The sequence below is a fragment of the Pongo abelii genome, chromosome 4 (assembly GCF_028885655.2).
Source record: "Pongo abelii isolate AG06213 chromosome 4, NHGRI_mPonAbe1-v2.0_pri, whole genome shotgun sequence".
Lineage (NCBI taxonomy): Eukaryota > Metazoa > Chordata > Mammalia > Primates > Hominidae > Pongo > Pongo abelii.
In genome coordinates this window covers 186,212,095-186,230,000 of record NC_071989.2, presented here as the reverse complement: position 1 = coordinate 186,230,000, position 17,906 = coordinate 186,212,095, and the positions used below count along the sequence as shown (strand labels likewise).

The 17,906-nt window shown below is 55.4% G+C and overlaps 2 protein-coding genes across 3 annotated transcripts in view; one reads left to right on the top strand and one right to left on the bottom strand.

Annotated features, from left to right (window-relative positions):
• The window catches only part of CDHR2 (cadherin related family member 2), a 55,259-nt gene extending 52,992 nt beyond the window's left edge, over positions 1 to 2,267 (top strand). Inside the window, exon 32 of one of the 2 annotated variants that reach the window (XM_054556326.2) lies at positions 1,968 to 2,267. In XM_054556326.2, the coding sequence (XP_054412301.1) occupies positions 1,968 to 2,108 (141 nt within the window). In that variant the 3' untranslated portion in view covers positions 2,109 to 2,267. The remainder of the gene's footprint in view (positions 1 to 1,967) is intronic. The other variant, XM_054556325.2, reaches the window with a different exon arrangement.
• GPRIN1 (G protein regulated inducer of neurite outgrowth 1) lies at positions 2,238 to 16,653 on the bottom strand. The gene is made up of 2 exons (XM_002816245.6): positions 16,502 to 16,653; positions 2,238 to 6,323 (listed from the first exon to the last, which is right to left on the bottom strand). The coding sequence occupies exon 2, from the start codon at positions 6,278 to 6,280 to the stop codon at positions 3,248 to 3,250; it is 3,033 nt and encodes a 1,010-aa protein (XP_002816291.2). The 5' UTR covers positions 6,281 to 6,323; positions 16,502 to 16,653; the 3' UTR covers positions 2,238 to 3,247.
• Between the last annotated feature and the right edge of the window lie 1,253 nt (positions 16,654 to 17,906).

Sequence of the window (17,906 nt, the reverse complement as noted above, 5' to 3'; positions counted from 1 at the left end):
TGGCTCTCTGGAAACAGAAGGAACTGCCCTCTCTTCTTCCCACTTTGAAAGCCACCTCTGGAGGAGACGCTTAAGGCCCATTGGAGCTGTGATAGTCTGAGGTTCTGTGTGTGGTGTTGCAGGGGATCCACCCACATTTTCCCCCAGTCTGGGTTCTGGGCTTGGCCGGGTCCCTGCCCACTAGGGGCTCCCAGCCTGACTTCATGGTTCAGAATTTGTTTTCCCTGAGGGCTCCTTCCATGGAAGGATTTGGTCGACCAAAGCCTCTCTTGGTCTTCAAAATGGTACAATGTTGCACAGGGGCCCAGGTATAACACGGTGCAGGGAATCTGGCACAGAAGCCTCCAGACAGGCTCCAGGTATGGTTGTGTGGGTGGTAATGCAGGCAGCCAGGCAGCGCTGGAGGCCTCTGGGTAGATGCTAGGAGATGGTTAGTGGCCAAAACTCCAATGAACATGTCTGGGGAACTGAGGCAAAGGAACAGTCTTGTCTGCTGGAGTGCATGGCCTGTGGCAGAGGCTGATGTTGCTCCACACCCGAGGGAGTGGAGTTAAGGACCCCCTGAGGTGGGGCTGGAGAGGGTGTGGGGACAAGTCACGGAAAGTCTTCAAAGCCAGAAAATTGCTCAGATTTTGTCCTGGGAGGGCAGGGGGTTGCTATATTTCTGAGAAGCTGCCTAAGGCTCTGCCCTCTCTCCTGCAGCAGTGAGTCTTGCGGGTCTCTGGGCAGGCCCACGAGGCATGGGGCCTTCTTGGGAGCTGTCTGCCTGCTACTCTCCCGTGACTGGGGTGGCGCGGGTGGGTCCTTTTCCCAGGAATCTCTTGGTGCCCTGACTTGTCTAAGCTCCACACGTCTGTGTGGTAGGTGTGACTGGCTGGAGAGATTATCACTCTAACCTCCCCAAGTAGCCAGCAAGGAAATTCACATCCAGAGAGGGGTGCTGACTTGCTCAAAGTGGGACAGCGTGCAGGGCAGGAGCAGACCAGAACCCAGGTCTTTGGTCTCTGGCACCAGGTCATGTTATCGTGGGTGGCACTGAACCTGCAGCTCTCCACTCGGGGTCTGTCCTGAGGGCTCTGAGGAACACAGGCAGGATGCTTAGCCCCTCTGGGGCCCCTCAGATGTTCCACTGTTTACTAGGGACCAGAACAGCCCCAGTCTGGAAAGAGCCCTTGGAGTGCCCTGGGGAGGGTGGTGGTGGCTGGGGCTCTGGCCCTGTGGGTGTCTCTGTAGCAGAGCAGCTGAGCTTGGGGGCCTGGCTGTTCCATAGGAGCGTGTGTGTGTGTGCACGCACACAGCATGTCGCATGGCGAGGTGGAAGAGGAAGGGCGGGAGACACGAGTGTGTGCCATGATGAACTGCAGGTGGGACCAGCCTATGGGCAGCATCCCTCTGAGGGCAGCAAAAAGAGACGTCAAATTCAACCAGGGCAGTGTCACATCATGGACACGCTTTTGAACCAGCAAGACCAGTGGTCTGCCCCCTCTTCACCAGTAGACCTCTCTCGGCCTCAGTTTCCATATCTGTGAAGAGAGGACATGTTCCCTCCCTCAGAGGGTTTCAGTGGGTGGTTGAGGTAATGGATGGACCTCAACCCACACGGTGCCTGCCGTGGGGTACGGGGGCAGGAACTGTGCTGGGCTGGCTCCTTGGCACAGGACACAGGGCCTGGCATTATTTGGAACTGGGCTGAACAGCAGAGTGCCGCAGTGTTGGTGGGTAGGGCAAAGGCCAGAGTGGATCCCCCAGGCCACACCCTCCCCCTCCCCTAATCTGCATCACCATTAGCCAGGGCCACCTCTGGGACTCTGGGACACAGCCTGGACCAGAGGCCCCAGGAGGGGCAGGGTGGGACCCCTGCCAAAGAACCATTGGTCCTGAGCTTGAAGCCCGTCCACTCCCCTAGGGCCTGGGGCACTCGCCCCACCTTGCCTTGCCCTTCACACCTCCTCTCCCTCTCCCTGCAGGAGCACAGGCCACCGCACACACCACCAGAGCCAGATCCAGAGCCCCTGAGCGTGGTCCTGTTAGGACGGCAGGCAGGCGCGAGTGGACAGCTGGAGGGGCCGTCCTACACCAACGCTGGCCTGGACACCACGGACCTGTGACAGGGGCCCCCACTCTTCTGGCCCCCCTCGAAGAGGCCCCGCCACACCCTAACTGCACCTGTCTCCCTGGAGATGAAAATATATGACGCTGCCCTGCCTCCTGCTTTTGGCCAATCACGGCAGACAGGGGTTGGGGAAATATTTTATTACCAATGTATACTGTGACAGTTTGTAGCCAAAAACTGCGGCTGGAGGGGTGGGGACGGGACACTGAGTGGTCACAAGGGACTTGTGGGGCTCACAGCACAGGGGGGACAAGGGGCTGGAGAGGGTGGCCTTTAAAAGACAACTGTGGTTATAGAATGAGCTCTCTGTCCTGTCCCCAATACCCAAGAACAGCTGTCACCCAGGATGCCAGGGCCCAAGAGCTTCTGTGAGCCCAGCTGTGACCTCCAGACCTTCCTGAGACCCTCTGGCCTTTCTGTGCCTCTCTCTCAGCTGAGCCCCCAGGGTACTTCCTGTAGCTGTCTTTGGCCTCTCTGGGAATCTCAAACCTGTGACTCAGTGGGAGAGGGGATGGGGCTGGAACCAAGCGGGTGGGAGATAGGAACTGGGGAAGGACCACCAACAGCATGCAAGAGACGCCCCGGCCACGGGGCCAGCCACTGCGTGGAGACGCTCACACTCGTTCTACCTCACGTGCTGCCCGAGGCCTCACATTCAGAGCGGTGCCCACTCGCGGGTCTCACACACCGATCCTTACCCACTTGAAGCTTCTGCCACTCAGACTTGTATGCAGTCTCTCCCTGTTCTGGGGATCTGGCCCCACCGGAGACCACAACGCACCAGTCTAGACATCTCAGGAGCCTGCCCCAGCTCTCAGGGGATGGGAGGTGAGGGTGCTGAGCAGGTCCCCGTGGTCGCCCAGTGTGACCGGGAGTAGAGCTGAGGGCTGTGAGGGGACAGTGGGGCGTCAGGGCTGGCCGGGTTCGTGGGCTCGTGGCCACAAGGGAGCTTAGTAGAAGGGGTTCTTCTGTGTTTGTGATGGGAGGGGCTGGAAAGACGGGGACGCAACAGCCCTAGAGGCTGCACAACCCCTCGGAGGCCTGTGGCACGCAGAGGGGACCCCTTCTAGGGGCCTGTGATCAAGAAGGGAGCCTGAGAAGGTCGGAAACTCGGGCGTACAAAATGGGAGCAGATCACTCGGCCGTGGGTCCCGCCCGCGAGCAGCACCGCGGCCGGCGCACACTCTGCAGCAGCGCGCGGAACAGGCCGGGCGGACGCTTGGCGGCGCCATCTGGGGGCGCGGTGCGCACCGAGTCGGAACGGCCGGGGCCGGCACGGGCGGCGGGCGGCGGCGCGGGCGCCCCTTGGCGGCCGTGCTCCTCGATCTGTCGCTCCAGATGCTTCTGGATGGCCATGCCCAGCACCTCCACCTCCATGGCGGCGCCGTATACCTCCCACGTCATGCCCTTCTCGTCCCAGCTCACGTCTCGCACGGGCTCAGCCGGCTCCGGGGGCGCTACAGCGGCCGCCAGCGCTGAGCCGGGCCGCACCCGCACTTCGGGGAAGGCGGGCGGCGCGGCGGCTTGCGGTGTCATGGGCCCAGTGGCCACGGAGCGCGTCTCGGCGGCGCCCAGCGACACCTGCAGGCCCGCATCTCGGCGCGAGGGCGGTCTGGGCGCCGCCTGGAAGCTGAAGGCCGGGCCCCCAGCGCCGTCCTGCGGAGACATGGGGCTCACGGCCACTGAGACGCAGGCCTGCGCGCCCGCCTGAGTGCCCGCGTCCTCGCGCGGCGGCGGCGGGGCGCTCGCCTCCCACGACGGTGCCTTAGTGAAGTTGTCGCGAGTCCGCGGCCCCGGCGGGGGCGCTGCGGCCTCTGGGCGGGGGCTTCTCTCGGCCCCAGCGGCTTCCGGGTCTTTCTGGCTGAGACTGGAGGCCTCGGTGCTGGACATGGGCTCGGGCTTCGGCTCCACGCGGCCTTCACTGCCCCTGGCACCCTCAGGAGACCGGGCTGAGCGGAGGGCTTTGCCGTCTAACTGCCTGGAGGGGGAGAACGGCTTGGTTTTCTCCAGAGTCAGGGGGGCCACCTTCCCCAAGGATGGGGACTGCGTTTTTGTGGAAGGTGCAGAGTCGGCCTTCCCCAGGGACACAGGCTCTCCCTTCCCTGAGGCAAGGGGCTCTGCTTTTCTGCAGGATCCAGGATCCACCTTCTCTGAGGCCTGTGGTATCTCCTTTTTCAAACACACAGCCCCTGCTTCTCCTGGTGCTGCGGCGCCCTCTTGCCCAGGGAGCTTTGTTTCTGCTTTGCCACCAGACTGCGGCTGTGCTTTCCCTGAGGCCCTGGGATCCGTCTTTGCGGTGTTAACAGGATTCCCCTTCTCTAGAGGCAGAGAACCCACCTTTCCCTCTGGGATAGCTTCTGCTTTTCCCAGGGACACGGGATCCACCTTCCCCGAGGGCACCGGGACTGTTTTTCCTGGAGTTGAGACCACTTTACCTATAGACGCAGAGTCCCCTTGTCCAGAGGGGACAGCATCTGCCTTTCCCCTGCTCACAGGGTCCTCCTTGCCCACCACCAGGGGCTCGGCCTTCCCTGAGGCTGTGGGAGCCGCCTTTCCAGAGGCCGCCAGACCTGCCTTCTCCGAGGACAGGGGATCTCCTTTTCCCCCAGTCACTGGCTCAGCCTTTACTGCAGATGGGGGACCTGCTGCCCCCAAGGACCTGGGATCTCCTGGACCTGAAGACACAGGGTTTGTCTTTCCCGAAGACTCAGGATTCACTTTTTCAGATGACGTCTTTCTACTTCTGGCAGATATGGGGTCCTCCCTTCTGGAGGACACTGGGTCCTCTTTTCCTGGGGATACAGTTCCTGCCGATACAGTTCCTGCCTTTCCCACAGACACACGCTCTGCCTGTCCAGGAGACAAGAGCTCTGGCTTTCCGGAGCACATGGGGTCCATCTTTCCCAGAGAAACTGGATCCACCTTGCCTGAAGACATGGGATCCACATTTTTCAAAGACGTGAGATCTGTCTTTGCTGAAGCCGTGGTATCCGTGTGGCCAGACACAGGACACCCCTCTCCTGAGGAGGCAGGGTCCATCTTTCCCAGGAACCGGGAGTCCTCTTTTGTGGCGGGCACAGTTTCTACATTTCCCACAGATGCGGGATCTGCCATCCCCAAGCATGTGGGATCCAGCCTTCCCAAGGACCCTGGAGCCCCGGTCCCAGAGGATACAGGCCCATTCTTGCCTGATGAGCCTAGAATCAGCTTGCCCAGGAGCCCAGGCTCTGTCTTTCCTGTGGACGCAGAATCCATGCTTTCCAAGGGCACAGGATCTGCCTTTCCCAAGGGCCCAGGATCTCTCTTTCCCGACAATACAAGATCTACCTTTTCTGCAGATGTAGGAGCGACCTTTTCTGAGGACACAGGATGCTCTTTTCCTGAATACCTGGGCTCCTCCTTTCTTGGGGACACGGGGTCCACTTTGTCTGAGGACACAGGATCCACCTTTCTCAAAGACCCAGGATCCTCCTTCCTCAGTGACACTGTATACATCTTGCTGGAGCACAAAGGATCTACTTTTCCCAGGGATCCAAGATCTTCCTTTCTTAGAGTCATGGGATCCATCCTTCCAGGAGCCACAGGATCCCCCTTTCCCAAGATTTCAGGCTCTGCCTTTCCTGTAAACATGGGATCTGCCTTCCGCAAGGACCCAGGATCCTCCTTTCCTATGGAAGTGGAATCGGCCTGCTTTGAGGACTTGGAATCCATCTTCTCTAAGAACATAGGATTTCTGTCATCTGAGGATTTGGGCTCAGTTTTCACGGAGGACACAGGCTCTGGCTTCCCAGACGTGGTGGTTTCTGGTGTCCCTGAGATGGAGGCTCCTTGTGCCTCCAATGTCTCCTTAGAGGGCGCCTCCTGGGGAGAGAAGCAGGTTGGGGAGGGGCAGGCCAGGCTCCCTCTGGGGCCGTCAGAGTAGGAGGCCCCTTCCCCAGCCCCACTGGGGCTTCTGTGTCTAGACTCCATGCCTGGACTTTGGTCAGGAGTGTGCCTGGGGGGCGCAGGGCTTGCCTTTTGCTGGGAGGGGCAGTAATCCCTCATGGCCGAGCTGCCAGCCCCCAGGCTCCCATCCTGTGGGCAGAAGAAGGCTGTGGGTCGGGGTCCTGGTGGGCTGGAGTCCTTCTGAAGCAGCTGGAGCCAGGCCGGGTCTTCAGCAGTGTCCATCTGCCCTCGTGACCACGCCTGCGCCCAAGGCTGCTGTCTGGTTCTGAAACAGAGAGAGAGCTGACTCAGACTCTCCAACGCTCAGTGGGGGAGGAGCCTCTGCCTTCTCCCCCTCCTCACTGAGTGCTGTGTCCCATCTGGTCCCCACCTGTCCAGAGGACCTGGACTAAAAACACAGACCCAAGCATGTCACTCCCCTGCTTCACTGCTCCCAGTGGCCCTCTGTATAAAGATGTCTTACAAGGCATTCAAAGCCCTTCACAACTTGGCCACAGCCTAACTTTCTTTTCCTTTTTCTTTTTTTTTTTTGAGACAGAGTTTCGCTCTTGTTGCCCAGGCTGGAGTGCAATGGCGCGATCTCAGCTCACCGCAACCGCAACCTCCGCCTCCTGGGTTCAAGTGATTCTCCTCGGCCTCCCAAGTAGCTGGGACTACGGGCATGCGCCACCACGCCCAGCTAATTTTGTATTTTGTTGGTCAGGCTGGTTTCCCCACCTCAGGTGATTCGCCCACCTCGGCCTCCCAAAGGCTGAGATTACAGGCGTGAGCCACTGTGCCCCATCCACAGCCTAACTTTTCAACTTTGCCTACTATCGCCCCTCCCTGTTCAACCCCACCCCATGCAACACACCATACAGAAATTATGCTTTTGTCCTCTAGGCCAGGGGCTGCAAACTCTGATGTCCAGGGGTGAGGTAGGTAATTTCAGTGAGGGAAGTGGGTTAGGTATAAGACAAAAGGGAGTGGTAGGGACTATGACAAATTAGAGAGCACATGCTCTGTCTAAAGGGATGGCCGGGTGCGGTGGCTCACGCCTGTAATCCCAGCACTTTGGGAGGCCGAGGCTGACGGATCACTAGAGGTCAGGAGTTCAAGACCCCCCTGGACAACATGGTGTAACCCCGTCTCTACTAAAAATACAAAAAAATTAGCCAGGTGTGGTGGTGCACGCCTATAATCTCAGCTACTCAGGAGGCTGAGGCAGGAGAATTGCTTGAACCTGAGAGGCAGAGGTTGCAGTGAGCCAAGATCGTGCCATTGCACTCCAGCCTGGGCAATGGAGCAAGACTCCATTTCAAAAATAAACAAATACAAACAAAAATAAATAAAAATAATAAAGGGAGAACCACTACTCCATCAGCCAAGTGCTATCCTGGAGAAATGCAACCTGGTGGTACCAATTCTTCCAGTTGCTGAAGTGGGAAATCCAGACTTTAATGTAAAATATGCTAATTAATTCAAGGTTTAAAAAAAAAAAAAAACCCGAACATTATGTGGGCCAAACAAGACTTGCCTGTAGGCCACCAGTTTATGTCTATGTAGGCCCTGGAGAGCTGTGAATGGTTTATAGTCAAGGAAGGGACATAATCAGATGTGTGTGTTTTCAAAGATTCCTCTGGGATGGTATGGAGGCTGGGCTGAAGGAGGACAGAGGTTGGCCAAGACCTATGAGGAAGCTGGTAAATCATTCATTTAATCTTTCATCCATTTAATCCTTCATTCATTCACCTAGTCCCTTCTCTGCAACAGGCCCTGAGCAGTTGCAGGAATCTCGATGAGAGACAGCACAGCAGAGGTCCTGGAGATGGTAGTTAAAGGCAGAATTGAGAAATGCAAAGGAAAACTGACAGGTACCAACAGGCTGTATTGGTAACGGCAGGGGCGGTCTGCAGGGTACTGGCTAGGGTGAGGGCTGCTGGGTGATGGTGCTGAGCAGGAGATGTAGGAAAGGGGGAGATCCGTTTTTGGACAAGCTGAGTTTGTAGTGCTTGGGGGATATCTAAGAAGAGGGACCTATAAGCAACCCCGTTCCGTTACACACTAAGTAGCCAAAGTGAATAGAGCTCCTGATCCCCTCAAACCTGCTCCAAAACCATCGCTTTAATGCTCAGGCCCAAATCCCTAATCACCTTTGACTTTCACACCCCACGTCTATCAGCAAAACATAATGGAGTTACCATCAGAATATATCCAGCATCTGGCCACTGCCATCTGAACCCCCCACCGTCTCTCACCTGGATTATCCCTGCCTTTTCCTTTGTCCCATAGCTTATTCTCAACACAGCAGCCAGAGGGATCTTAGTAAAACCTGAGACAAATCATGTCCCCCCTCTGCTCGGAACCAGGCAGTGTCTCCCCATCCCATGCAAAGTAACAGTAAACTCCTTAGAATGGCTCAGAAGCCCCTGCATCTTCAGGCCCCGTCACCTCCTCTGCACTTTCTGCTGCTGCTCTCCCTCTCCCTCACGCTGCTTCAGCCACGCTGGGTGCCTCGCTGAGCCTTGAACACACCTGCCTCCATGCCTTGCCGCTGCCTGCTTCTTCTGCATGGAGAGATTTCTCTCCAAATATCTGCATGGTCGGCTCCCCAAGGCTTTCCCTGACCCATGCAATGTAAAACAGTCTCCTCCCCAGCTCTGGCTGGCATTCTCCACCCTCTTATTCTAATCAGTTTTCCTCCATAGTACTTGTCACCATCTGATATATCGCATATATTCGTTTATTGCTTGTGGTGTGTTGCTCTCATTAAAATGCCAGCTCCAGGAGGTGGGGACTTTGCTGTGCTAACTGATATATCCCAGAGTTGAGACCTGGCACACATGCAGTAAGCAAGGAAGATCCTCATACGGATTTGTTCCATGAATAACTGAATGACCTAAGATGCAGAGCCAACTTTGCCCTCCCTGGCTCAAAACCCTCCTCATTCTTGCCGGAAATGTAAATTAGTTGTAATCTTTTTGGAAGGACATTTATCACTTTCTATCAAAGTTTACAACGCGCATAGCATTTGAGCCACCAAGCCCACCTCTAGGCATGGTCCTAAAGATAGACCTGGGGTCCTGAAGAAGGTCCTGGGGTACACAAGGGCATGGCTAGTGATGAGAACAAGACCGGGAGGCAGGTTCTGTGAACTGTGGGACAACCACGCAGAACACCGGGCAGCTACTAGAAGGTGTGGGGTAAAGAGGGAAAGCACCCAAGATAAATTAATTGAAAAAGGCCAGGGGACAGCATGGCTACTGGGATCCCACGCGTGTAGCCAAGGAAAAGGACACACATGGATGGGTTTATTTATAAGAGAGAATTTCTGGATGGAATCCTATAAAACTTTTAGCAGTGACTGCCTCTCAGAAGGAAGAGCGGGGATCTGAGGGTGGGAGAAGCTTTTCTTTGTGCGCCCCTTTGTGATGTTTAAATTGTGGTTATGTGCGCACATAGTCCTTTTTTTTTCTAATGGACAATAAAGAGAAACCTTTAATGACTCCCTCTTACCTTTGGGGTAAAGTCCAGCTCTTTAATATGCTCCTAAGCCCCTATGTTTCTACTTAAGTGCTGGGATTTATCTTTCATTACCCACTCCCACCCCCAAAACATGTACACACACACATACACACTCTCTCTCTCCCCCACCACCTCAGCCTCTACACACCCTCTTCTGGAGGAATCTCTCCCTCCCTTCTTGCCTGGCTGTCTCTTGTTACACCTTCAGGTCTCCGTTAAAACGCCTCCTCCTCTAGTAGGCCTTGTTTGGCTACCAGCTTCCTGGGGATTCCTGTAGCCTCTCGTTCTTCCTCTAACAAGGCTCATGTCACTCTGCATCTAGCCATTTACACCTCTGGATCCCTGGCCAGACCTCAGGTCTCTGGATGGGGACATAGTCGATACTGTTCACTACTGGGTCCCTCAGGCTGTGGCTTATGAGGTGGGGGAGGGGGACCATCACTAAGAGGGGAACACAGGAAGAGGAACAGTTTTGCAGAGGATGATGGGGCACTGGGTTTCAGAAGTGGCACTGGAGTGCCCATGGGACTTATGGGGGGTGACATCCAGGAGGCAGTAGGAAGCAGGCCAGAAGCACGGGAGAGGTCTGGTTGGAATTCTTGGGATCACTGGATGGTCACCAGCCTGCAGGGGTCAGGCAGGCATCAGATTTTAGTGGCATGAATTGAGTCCATCTTCATCTTTGGCCTTTTGATAGTGATATGGGCACAGACAAATATTTGTTTTCTCCTGCAAGGGAGATGATGAAAGACTCCTGACATACCCCGACTGAGGGAGACAAGAGGGAGTGGTGTGGACTGTGGCAAACTAGAGGGCACTGGCCCCTTCTAAAGGGGCAACTGCACCCAATTCCTACCAGTTATGGCCAATTAGGAATCATTCCATTAACTCAGCATTTACTGAGCACACAGGCAATGTTCTAGGCATTATTCTTAGGACTGGGGATACAGCAGTGAATAAGAAATGTGGGGTCCCTGCCTTATAGATGCAGAAAGATTGGGAGGAGGGAAATAAACAAGTGGCAAATAAATCATATTATTTCAAATAGTGGATGCTGTGAAGACAAAGGAGTGGGCAGCTGGTTTAGACATGTGGTCAAGAAAGGCCCCTCTGAGGCGGTTACCATCTCAGCCAGCCATGAAGAGCTGCAGTGGAGGTGGAAAGGGGGTGGCAGCGGAAGAGGAGGCAGCAAATCACACAAGGCATGGTGGAGGAGGGGGGTTTAGCCTAAGGGCACTGGAAACCCTGGAAGTATTTTCTCTTTATTTGAGACAATGTCTCACTCTGTTGCCCAGGCTGGAGTGCAGTGGCGCAATCTCAGCTCATTGCAGCCTTGACCTCCTGGGCTCAAATGATCCTTCCACCTCAGCCTCCCAAGCAGCTGGGATTACAGATGTGTGCCACCATGCTGAGTTAATTTTTGTATCTTTTGTAGAGATGAGGTTTTGCCATGTTGGCCAGGCTGGTCTAAGAGCCAAACTCCTAGGCTCAAGTGATCCTCCCACCCCAGCCTCTCAAAGTAATAGGATTATACCTTGATCTCTTGAGGCCAAGAGTTCCAGACCAGCATGGGCAACATAGCAGGATCTCGTGTCTACAATAGGATTATACCTAGCACCTAGTGAGCCACTGTGTCCCGCCCCTTGGAAGTATTTAAGCAGGGAAGTGAATGTGGCCACTGTGCCTCCAGGTTTCCTAAATTTTGTTTTAGCTAAGTCATAAATCTGGATATCTGTATTTTGTTTATTTATTTATTGAGACAGAGTTTTGCTCTTGTTGTCCAGGCTGGAGTGCAATGGTGCTATCTTGGGTCATTGCAACCTCTGCCTCCCAGGTTCAAGTGATTCTCCTGCCTCAGCCTCCCAAGTAGCTGGGATTACAGGCATGTGCCACCATGCCCAGCTAATTTTGTATTTTTAGTAGAGACAGGGTTTCTCCATGTTGGTCAGGCTGGTCTCGAACTCCTGACCTCAGGTGATTTGCCTACCTTGGCCTGCCAAAGTGCTGGGATTACAGGCATAAGCTACCGCGCCCAGGCTGGATATCTATATTTTAAATATTGGCTAATTTAAAAAATATCATACAGGCTAAACAAAACACTTTTTTTTTTTTTTTTGAGACAGAGTCTCACTCTGTCACCCAGGCTGGAGTGCAGTGGTACAATCTCAGCTCACTGCAACCTCTGCCTCCCGGGTTCAAGCAATTCTCATGCCTCAGCCACCCGAGTAGCTGGGGCTACAGCTACTCTCATTAGCTACAGCTAATTTTTAAAATTTTTATTAGAGACAGAGTTTCACCGTGTTGGCCAGGGTGGTCTCGAACTTCTGGCCTCAAGTGACTGGCTGCCTTGGCCTCCCAAAGTGCTGCGATTACAGGCATGGTCCACCATGCCCGGCCAAAACACTTTCATGAGCCAACTTTGACCCCTAGGTCACCAGCTTGCAACCTCTGATCCATCTGGCCCTTGGGCTATGGAAAAGGACGTTATAAGCCAGGGTGACCGGGAAAACGGTCAAGGGAAAGGGCCCTGGGGCTGAGTACTGCGGCTGTAATCCCGGTGCTTTGGGAAGTCAAGGTGGGATGACCGCTTGAGGCCAGGAGTTCCAGATCAGCATGGGCAACACAGCAAGCTCCTGTCTCTACAAAAACTTTAAATTAAAATTAAAAAAAAAAAAGAAATTAGCCAGGTGTGGTGGCATGTACTTATAGTCCTGCCTGCTCCAGAGGCTGAGGCAGGAGGATCTCTTGAGTCCAGGAGTTTGAGGCTGCAGTGAGCTATGATCAGCCTGGGTAACAGAACAAGAAACTGTTTTTAAAACAAAGGGAGACAGGGAGAGAGAGAAACGGCCCAGGTTCCAGTGAGGGCCAGGATCTGTCTACCATGCCTGCCTGTTTCCTTCTCTGGAAAACAGGAATTCAACAGCTGCCTGGCTGGTGTACAGGGAGTTCAGCTGGAGCTGGAAGGAGTCAGCAAAGGATATAGGAAGGGTGCTCTGGGCCCTCACTACCCCTCATTTCAGCCCTGGAAGCCCAGCCCTGGGGTCCTCACACACCAGCCCAGCCAATAAGCTCCTCTTCCTGGGTGAAGCCCGGGCAGAAAGTCAGGCCAGCCCACTGCTTATCAGCTCTGTGACTTCAAGCAACGCCCTTCTCCTCCTTGGGGACCCTGAAGAACCCACCGCCTGCTCCCCCAGGGCTATAGTGAGAATTAAAGAAAATGAGGGGTGTGCCTGACTCTGCTCACTTTAGGGCTGGGCTGTGTCTGTGGAAGGCCTGTTTTTATCTATTCAGCCTGTCAGAGCCCAGCTGTGCTCCCAGGAGGCGGCAGGGGAGGAAAGGGCCTGCAGCAGAGACACAAACCAGCAAAACCTGACCCTCAGACAGGCTTGTTTGACCCACAGAGCTAAACACATTTTAAAATCAGTTTTAAAAAGAAATTAACTAATCAACTTCTAAACATCAGAAGATTTCATGCGACAGTAAGATTTCCAGCTTCTCTTGGAAAACTAAAATTTGGCAATCTGAGCGTGCTTCCTGCCTGGCAACATTCAGCTGGAGCCCCAAAGGGACAGCCTCCTTAGATGGGGGTGTACTCTCCAATCAGCCACAATCTCCCCTCTTCCCCATAGTGTCCTAGACACTGAGGCTGACTGTCTGCTGCCATCAATCATGGAATTCTCACTGTCGTTTTTCTCACAGCCGGCCCTTCATGTATGTTACCCTCCTGGCCTGTAGCCACCTGAGTTTGGACCCTGGACCGCAATGCCATGAAAGGCAGAGGTGACCTTGTACAAATCAAGCCCTTACTATGTGCAAATCCCACCCACCTGCCAGGCAGGTGTTGTAGTCCTGTTTTCCAGAGGAAGAAACAGGTTCTAAGAGGCAAGCTTGGCTCAGCTGATAACATGCCCCTTTTGAAAGTCCCCAGGCTTCCCGTCCCCAACTTGTATTTTCCAGCCTCTGAGATGGGATAAAGTCCAGGGTAGGGACAGACAGCCTGGTCAGGGAGGGAGAAAGATGTGGGGTCAAGCCCCAGCTTAGTCATTGACATCCTCTATGACTCTGAGTGAGTGTTTCTACTCTGTGGGTCTCAGTTTTCCAATCTGTGAAATGGGAGAGGGGATGTAGTTACATCTAGAAGAGATAGGCCAGCCCTGGGTTTCAGAACTGCCCCAAGACCATTCCCAGAGGCTCTACTGCTCACAGTTCTGCTGGGCCCTTCTTGGATCTTGGGGAGGACTGAGGATCCTCGAGCTGCTTCTCTGAGAGGCAGCCCAGGCCTGAGGCCCCACATTCTGTCCCTGCAGCTATCCCACTAGAACCCAGCTCCATTACCTGGGCCCAGCATTCTCACTGTCTTTCTTTTTTTGAGACTGAGTCTTGCTTTGTTGCCTAGGCTGGAGTGCAGTGGCATGATCTTGGCTCACTGCAATCCCCACCTTCCAGGTTCAAGTGATTCTCCTGCCTCAGCCTCCCGAGTAGCTTGGATTCCAGGCATGCGCCACGATACCTAACTAATTTTTGTATTTTTTGTAGAGACAGGGTTTCACCATGTTGTTCAGGCTGGTCTTGAACTCCTGGCCTCAAGTGATCCACCCACCTCGGCCTCTCAAAGTGTTGGGATTACAGGCGTGAGCCACTGCACCCGGTCTCTGTCTCTTTTTATCATCTGGATCCCACAACAATCTCATGAGGGGGGCATTATCATCCCATTTCACAGATGAGGCCACTGAAGTCAGAGGGAGAAGACTTGACCAAGGGCACACAACTGGGGCGGGAGGGAAGGCTGTAGTTCAAAGCCAATTGTGCCCAAGCACAAAACCTGGGTTCTTTCTAACATCATGGACGCTGACACTTGGCTCTTTCTTTCTTTTTTTTTTTAAGACAGGGTCTCACTCTGTTGCCCAGGCTGGAGTGCAGTGACACAATCATACCTCACTGTAGCCTCCAACTCCTCAGCTCAAGCAATCTTCCCTCATCAGCCTCCTAAGTAGCTATAGGCATGTGCCATCACACCCAGCTAATCTTTAAATTTATGTAGAGATGGGGGTCTTGGTATGTTGCCCAAGCTTGTCTCAAATTCCTGGCCTCAAGCAATCCTCCTGCCTGGGCTTCTCAAAGTATTGGGATTACAGGTATGAGCCACTGCACCTGGCCCGACACTTGGTTCTTAAAACCCCCTTTCTGGTTTTTGAGGTCAGGCCAAGGTTCCTCCCAAGCAACAGTGCCAAGGAGCATGCAGTAGAAGAAGCAAGAGCTCCCTGTGCCCCTGCCTACATTCCCCCACCTGTGGGAACACACACACCCTATGAGCAGATGAGCCAGTACACTTGGGCATAAACAGGTTGAGTGTGACCCGACTGAGGCAGAAGGTAGGAATGTCTGCTAGGTATGTGGGTGGGCTCACCTGGCATGCAAAGGAGTGAGCAGACTGCTTGTGGATGTATGTACCAGCTTGGGCCACTCTGGGGCCAGGACCTGGCTCCCGTGTTCTGCTCAAGAAGAGCTTGTTGTGCGTATGTACACCCCACATGTGCAGAATGGCCTGTGTGTTTGTGCCTCGTGGGGGCTACTTGGACCCTGTGGGTATCTCACTCCTAGGAGAGCTTAGCTGGGTGTTGCACAGTTAGTTGCCTGTGTCCTGCTCCCAGGGAGAGCAGCAGCCCCTGTGACTGCCCATTCAGGCCACAGAGACCTGGCCAGCCATTCCTTTCCCTCTAGGATTTCTTTCCAGCATGGAGCCATCCTTACACCCATAAACAGGGCCAGAACTGCCAAGCACCTGCAAATACCTCTTCCTGTGCTGACAAGACCAACAAAGGCTTGAGGGGCTTCGTCAGGCATCTGAGTGTGTCTGAGAATCTCAGTCTGCTGCCCCTTGTCCCCTTCTCTCGTAGTGCCCTCAGAGCAGCAAAGTCTCCTGCTCGGGGGTGTAGGGGGAGAAGGAATCTAAAGGTGTTAGTCAGACCTGCTTCCAGAAACGGCCCTCAGACCATGCATACATACATACATACATACATAGGAGGGCAAGAATGGACGTTCATGGACGTGCAAACGTGGGCCAGTGTGGGTGAGAGTGGGCAGCATGCTAAGAGACAGAGTGTGTGTGTAAGAGGGAGTGTGTGCACAAGGGTGGCAGTCTACTCCAGGGTCTCTGGGTATGCAAGGGACACCATGAGCAGGGGTGAGCAGGCCAGGGCAGGGTGGCCCCGAGTGTGTTGTGATCAGGGAGTATTGTTGAGTTGATGACCATGCTGTGATCCGCGATGGCTGGTTTGAGTGTGTAGCTGTGCCTGGTTGTGTACGCAAGGCTCCCACCCAGTACCCTGGGTGACAGGTGGCCGTGTGTATGAGTCTAATGGAATGACCAACAGCCATTGTGTGTGTGCGGTAGACCTGTGGCCTCACTCGAGGAAATGAGGCGCCCGTGCGTGAACGCGGTGGTGTGTGATCGCGCCCCGGAGTGTGTGCCACACTGGGTGTGTGACGGCGAGTGTGCTCTTAGTGTGAGTGGAGCCAGTGGAGCGTTGAGCTCGCTCCGGGGAAGATGAATCAACGCGGGAGGACGCCCTCCCCCCAGTGGCGGGAAGCACCCCCTCGCGCGCGGCCGTGCCGAACAAAGCCAGCGGGCGGCGGCAAGGCCGGGTGCGGGGCCGACCCCACGGCCAGGGCAGCCTGGCCCGCCGGGCCCCTCGGATGTTCGGCCCGGCGCTGCGGGACCCACCCCCGCCCCGCCCCGCCCCGGCGAGGAGCCTGGAAACAGACACCCACCGCCCCCAGCCGCGCGCACACACCCGGGCTCATGCCGCGCGAGGTGTCTGAGCCCCGTCGCCGGGGGGCTTAGAGGACCCTGGACAGCGGCTCCGGGGCGGCAGCGAGCGGATCAAGGGGCTGCCGCCGCCCGCCCGGAAAGACAGCGGGTGTGGGCGCGGCGCTTACCAGGCAGTGCCGCTGCTCCGGCTCCTGGGCGCGATGCGCTCCGGCTCCCGCCGCCGCCGCCGCCCGAGCGGCCTCGGCTGCCTCCGGCCGGGCTGGCGGGAGGACCCGCAGACTCGGCGCAGCCGTCCCCAGCGCCGGCTCCGCGCTCCCGCCCCGCGCCCCGCCCCGGGCATGCGCACTGGTCGCCCGGCCGACTCGGAACCGCGAGGGGGCGGTGACCGCGGGGAAACCGCGGCGGGAGGGAGCGAGGGAGGGGCGCCCCTCGCTGGCCAACCCTAACTGCGGCCGCTGGGCTCCCGGGTTCCGCGCCGTCCTCGGGCGGGTTCCCACTTCACAGACAGGGAGACTGAGGGCCGGAGAGGCTGCCCCTTTGCTGCGAGCTTGCTGAGGGCGGGGCGCGGCGTCTCGCAGATCTTAGACCAGCCCCTCGAAAGCCCTCGCCTGGCTTGACCAAGGAGGGAACTGGGGCTCAGAGGGGGCAGTCGCCGGCCTGAGGACTCGAGGCGCCTGGATGGGGACCCAGGTCGGCGCGATCTCCCGGCTCCGCCAGCGAGGAAATTTCCCGCCTCTGCCCCCCCACCCCCGGCCGCACTTCCGGCCTCCTCTTCCCCGCCCCCGGCCCTTTGTCTCGCCGCTGCCCACGCTCCAGCGAGTGGCGGGGACGCCGGAGGTAGTGATGCGGGAGAGATGCCTTCCAGTCCCTGGCTGCGGCCTCCCCAGGGGGCCCGCCCGCCCCCCTCTCCCTGGGTACTCTCGAGCAAATCATTTCACCTCTCTGCACCTCAGTTTCTCGATCTGTAAAACGGGACTAACATTAAGCACCTCACGGTGGTCTTGGAAGGGCAAAGTAGGTGTTCAGGGGCTTCCAGTGGTATCTGAATCATCAAGGACACGGAGACTCGCTGCCCACCCCCTCCACATTCCCCTGCAGACAAGGAGTTCCCTTCCCCTTGACTTCCCAGAGGAGAAAAAATAATTCCGTAATTGCCCTAGATGTGACAAAACCCTTTCGCACCGGTACTATGAAGCCACCACCATCTATTAATCAATAGTAACAACTATTGGCAATGATGCTTATGTAGGGCCAGACATGGCGCTAAGATTCTCTTTACAGGTTTTATCTAATTTCAATTTCCAATCGCTTAGGAGCAAGTTAATATTAATGTATTATATCTCCATTTTTCAGATAAGAAAACAGAAGCAGATAAGTAACTTGTTTGTGGTCACACATCTAGTTAGTAGTGGAACTGGGATTACAAACCCATGCAGTCTAACTCCTGAAACCTCACGTCTTATTCTTACATTTTACTCCCCTCTCTTACTTGGTGAACCGTAAGTCACAGTGATCCTTTAAATATATATATATATATATATATATATATATATATATATATATATATATATG

Coding starts and splice junctions, on each gene's coding strand:
- GPRIN1 (XM_002816245.6), bottom strand. CDS start 6,280: ATGGACACTGCTGAAGACCCGGCCTGGCTCCAGCTGCTTCAGAAGGAC.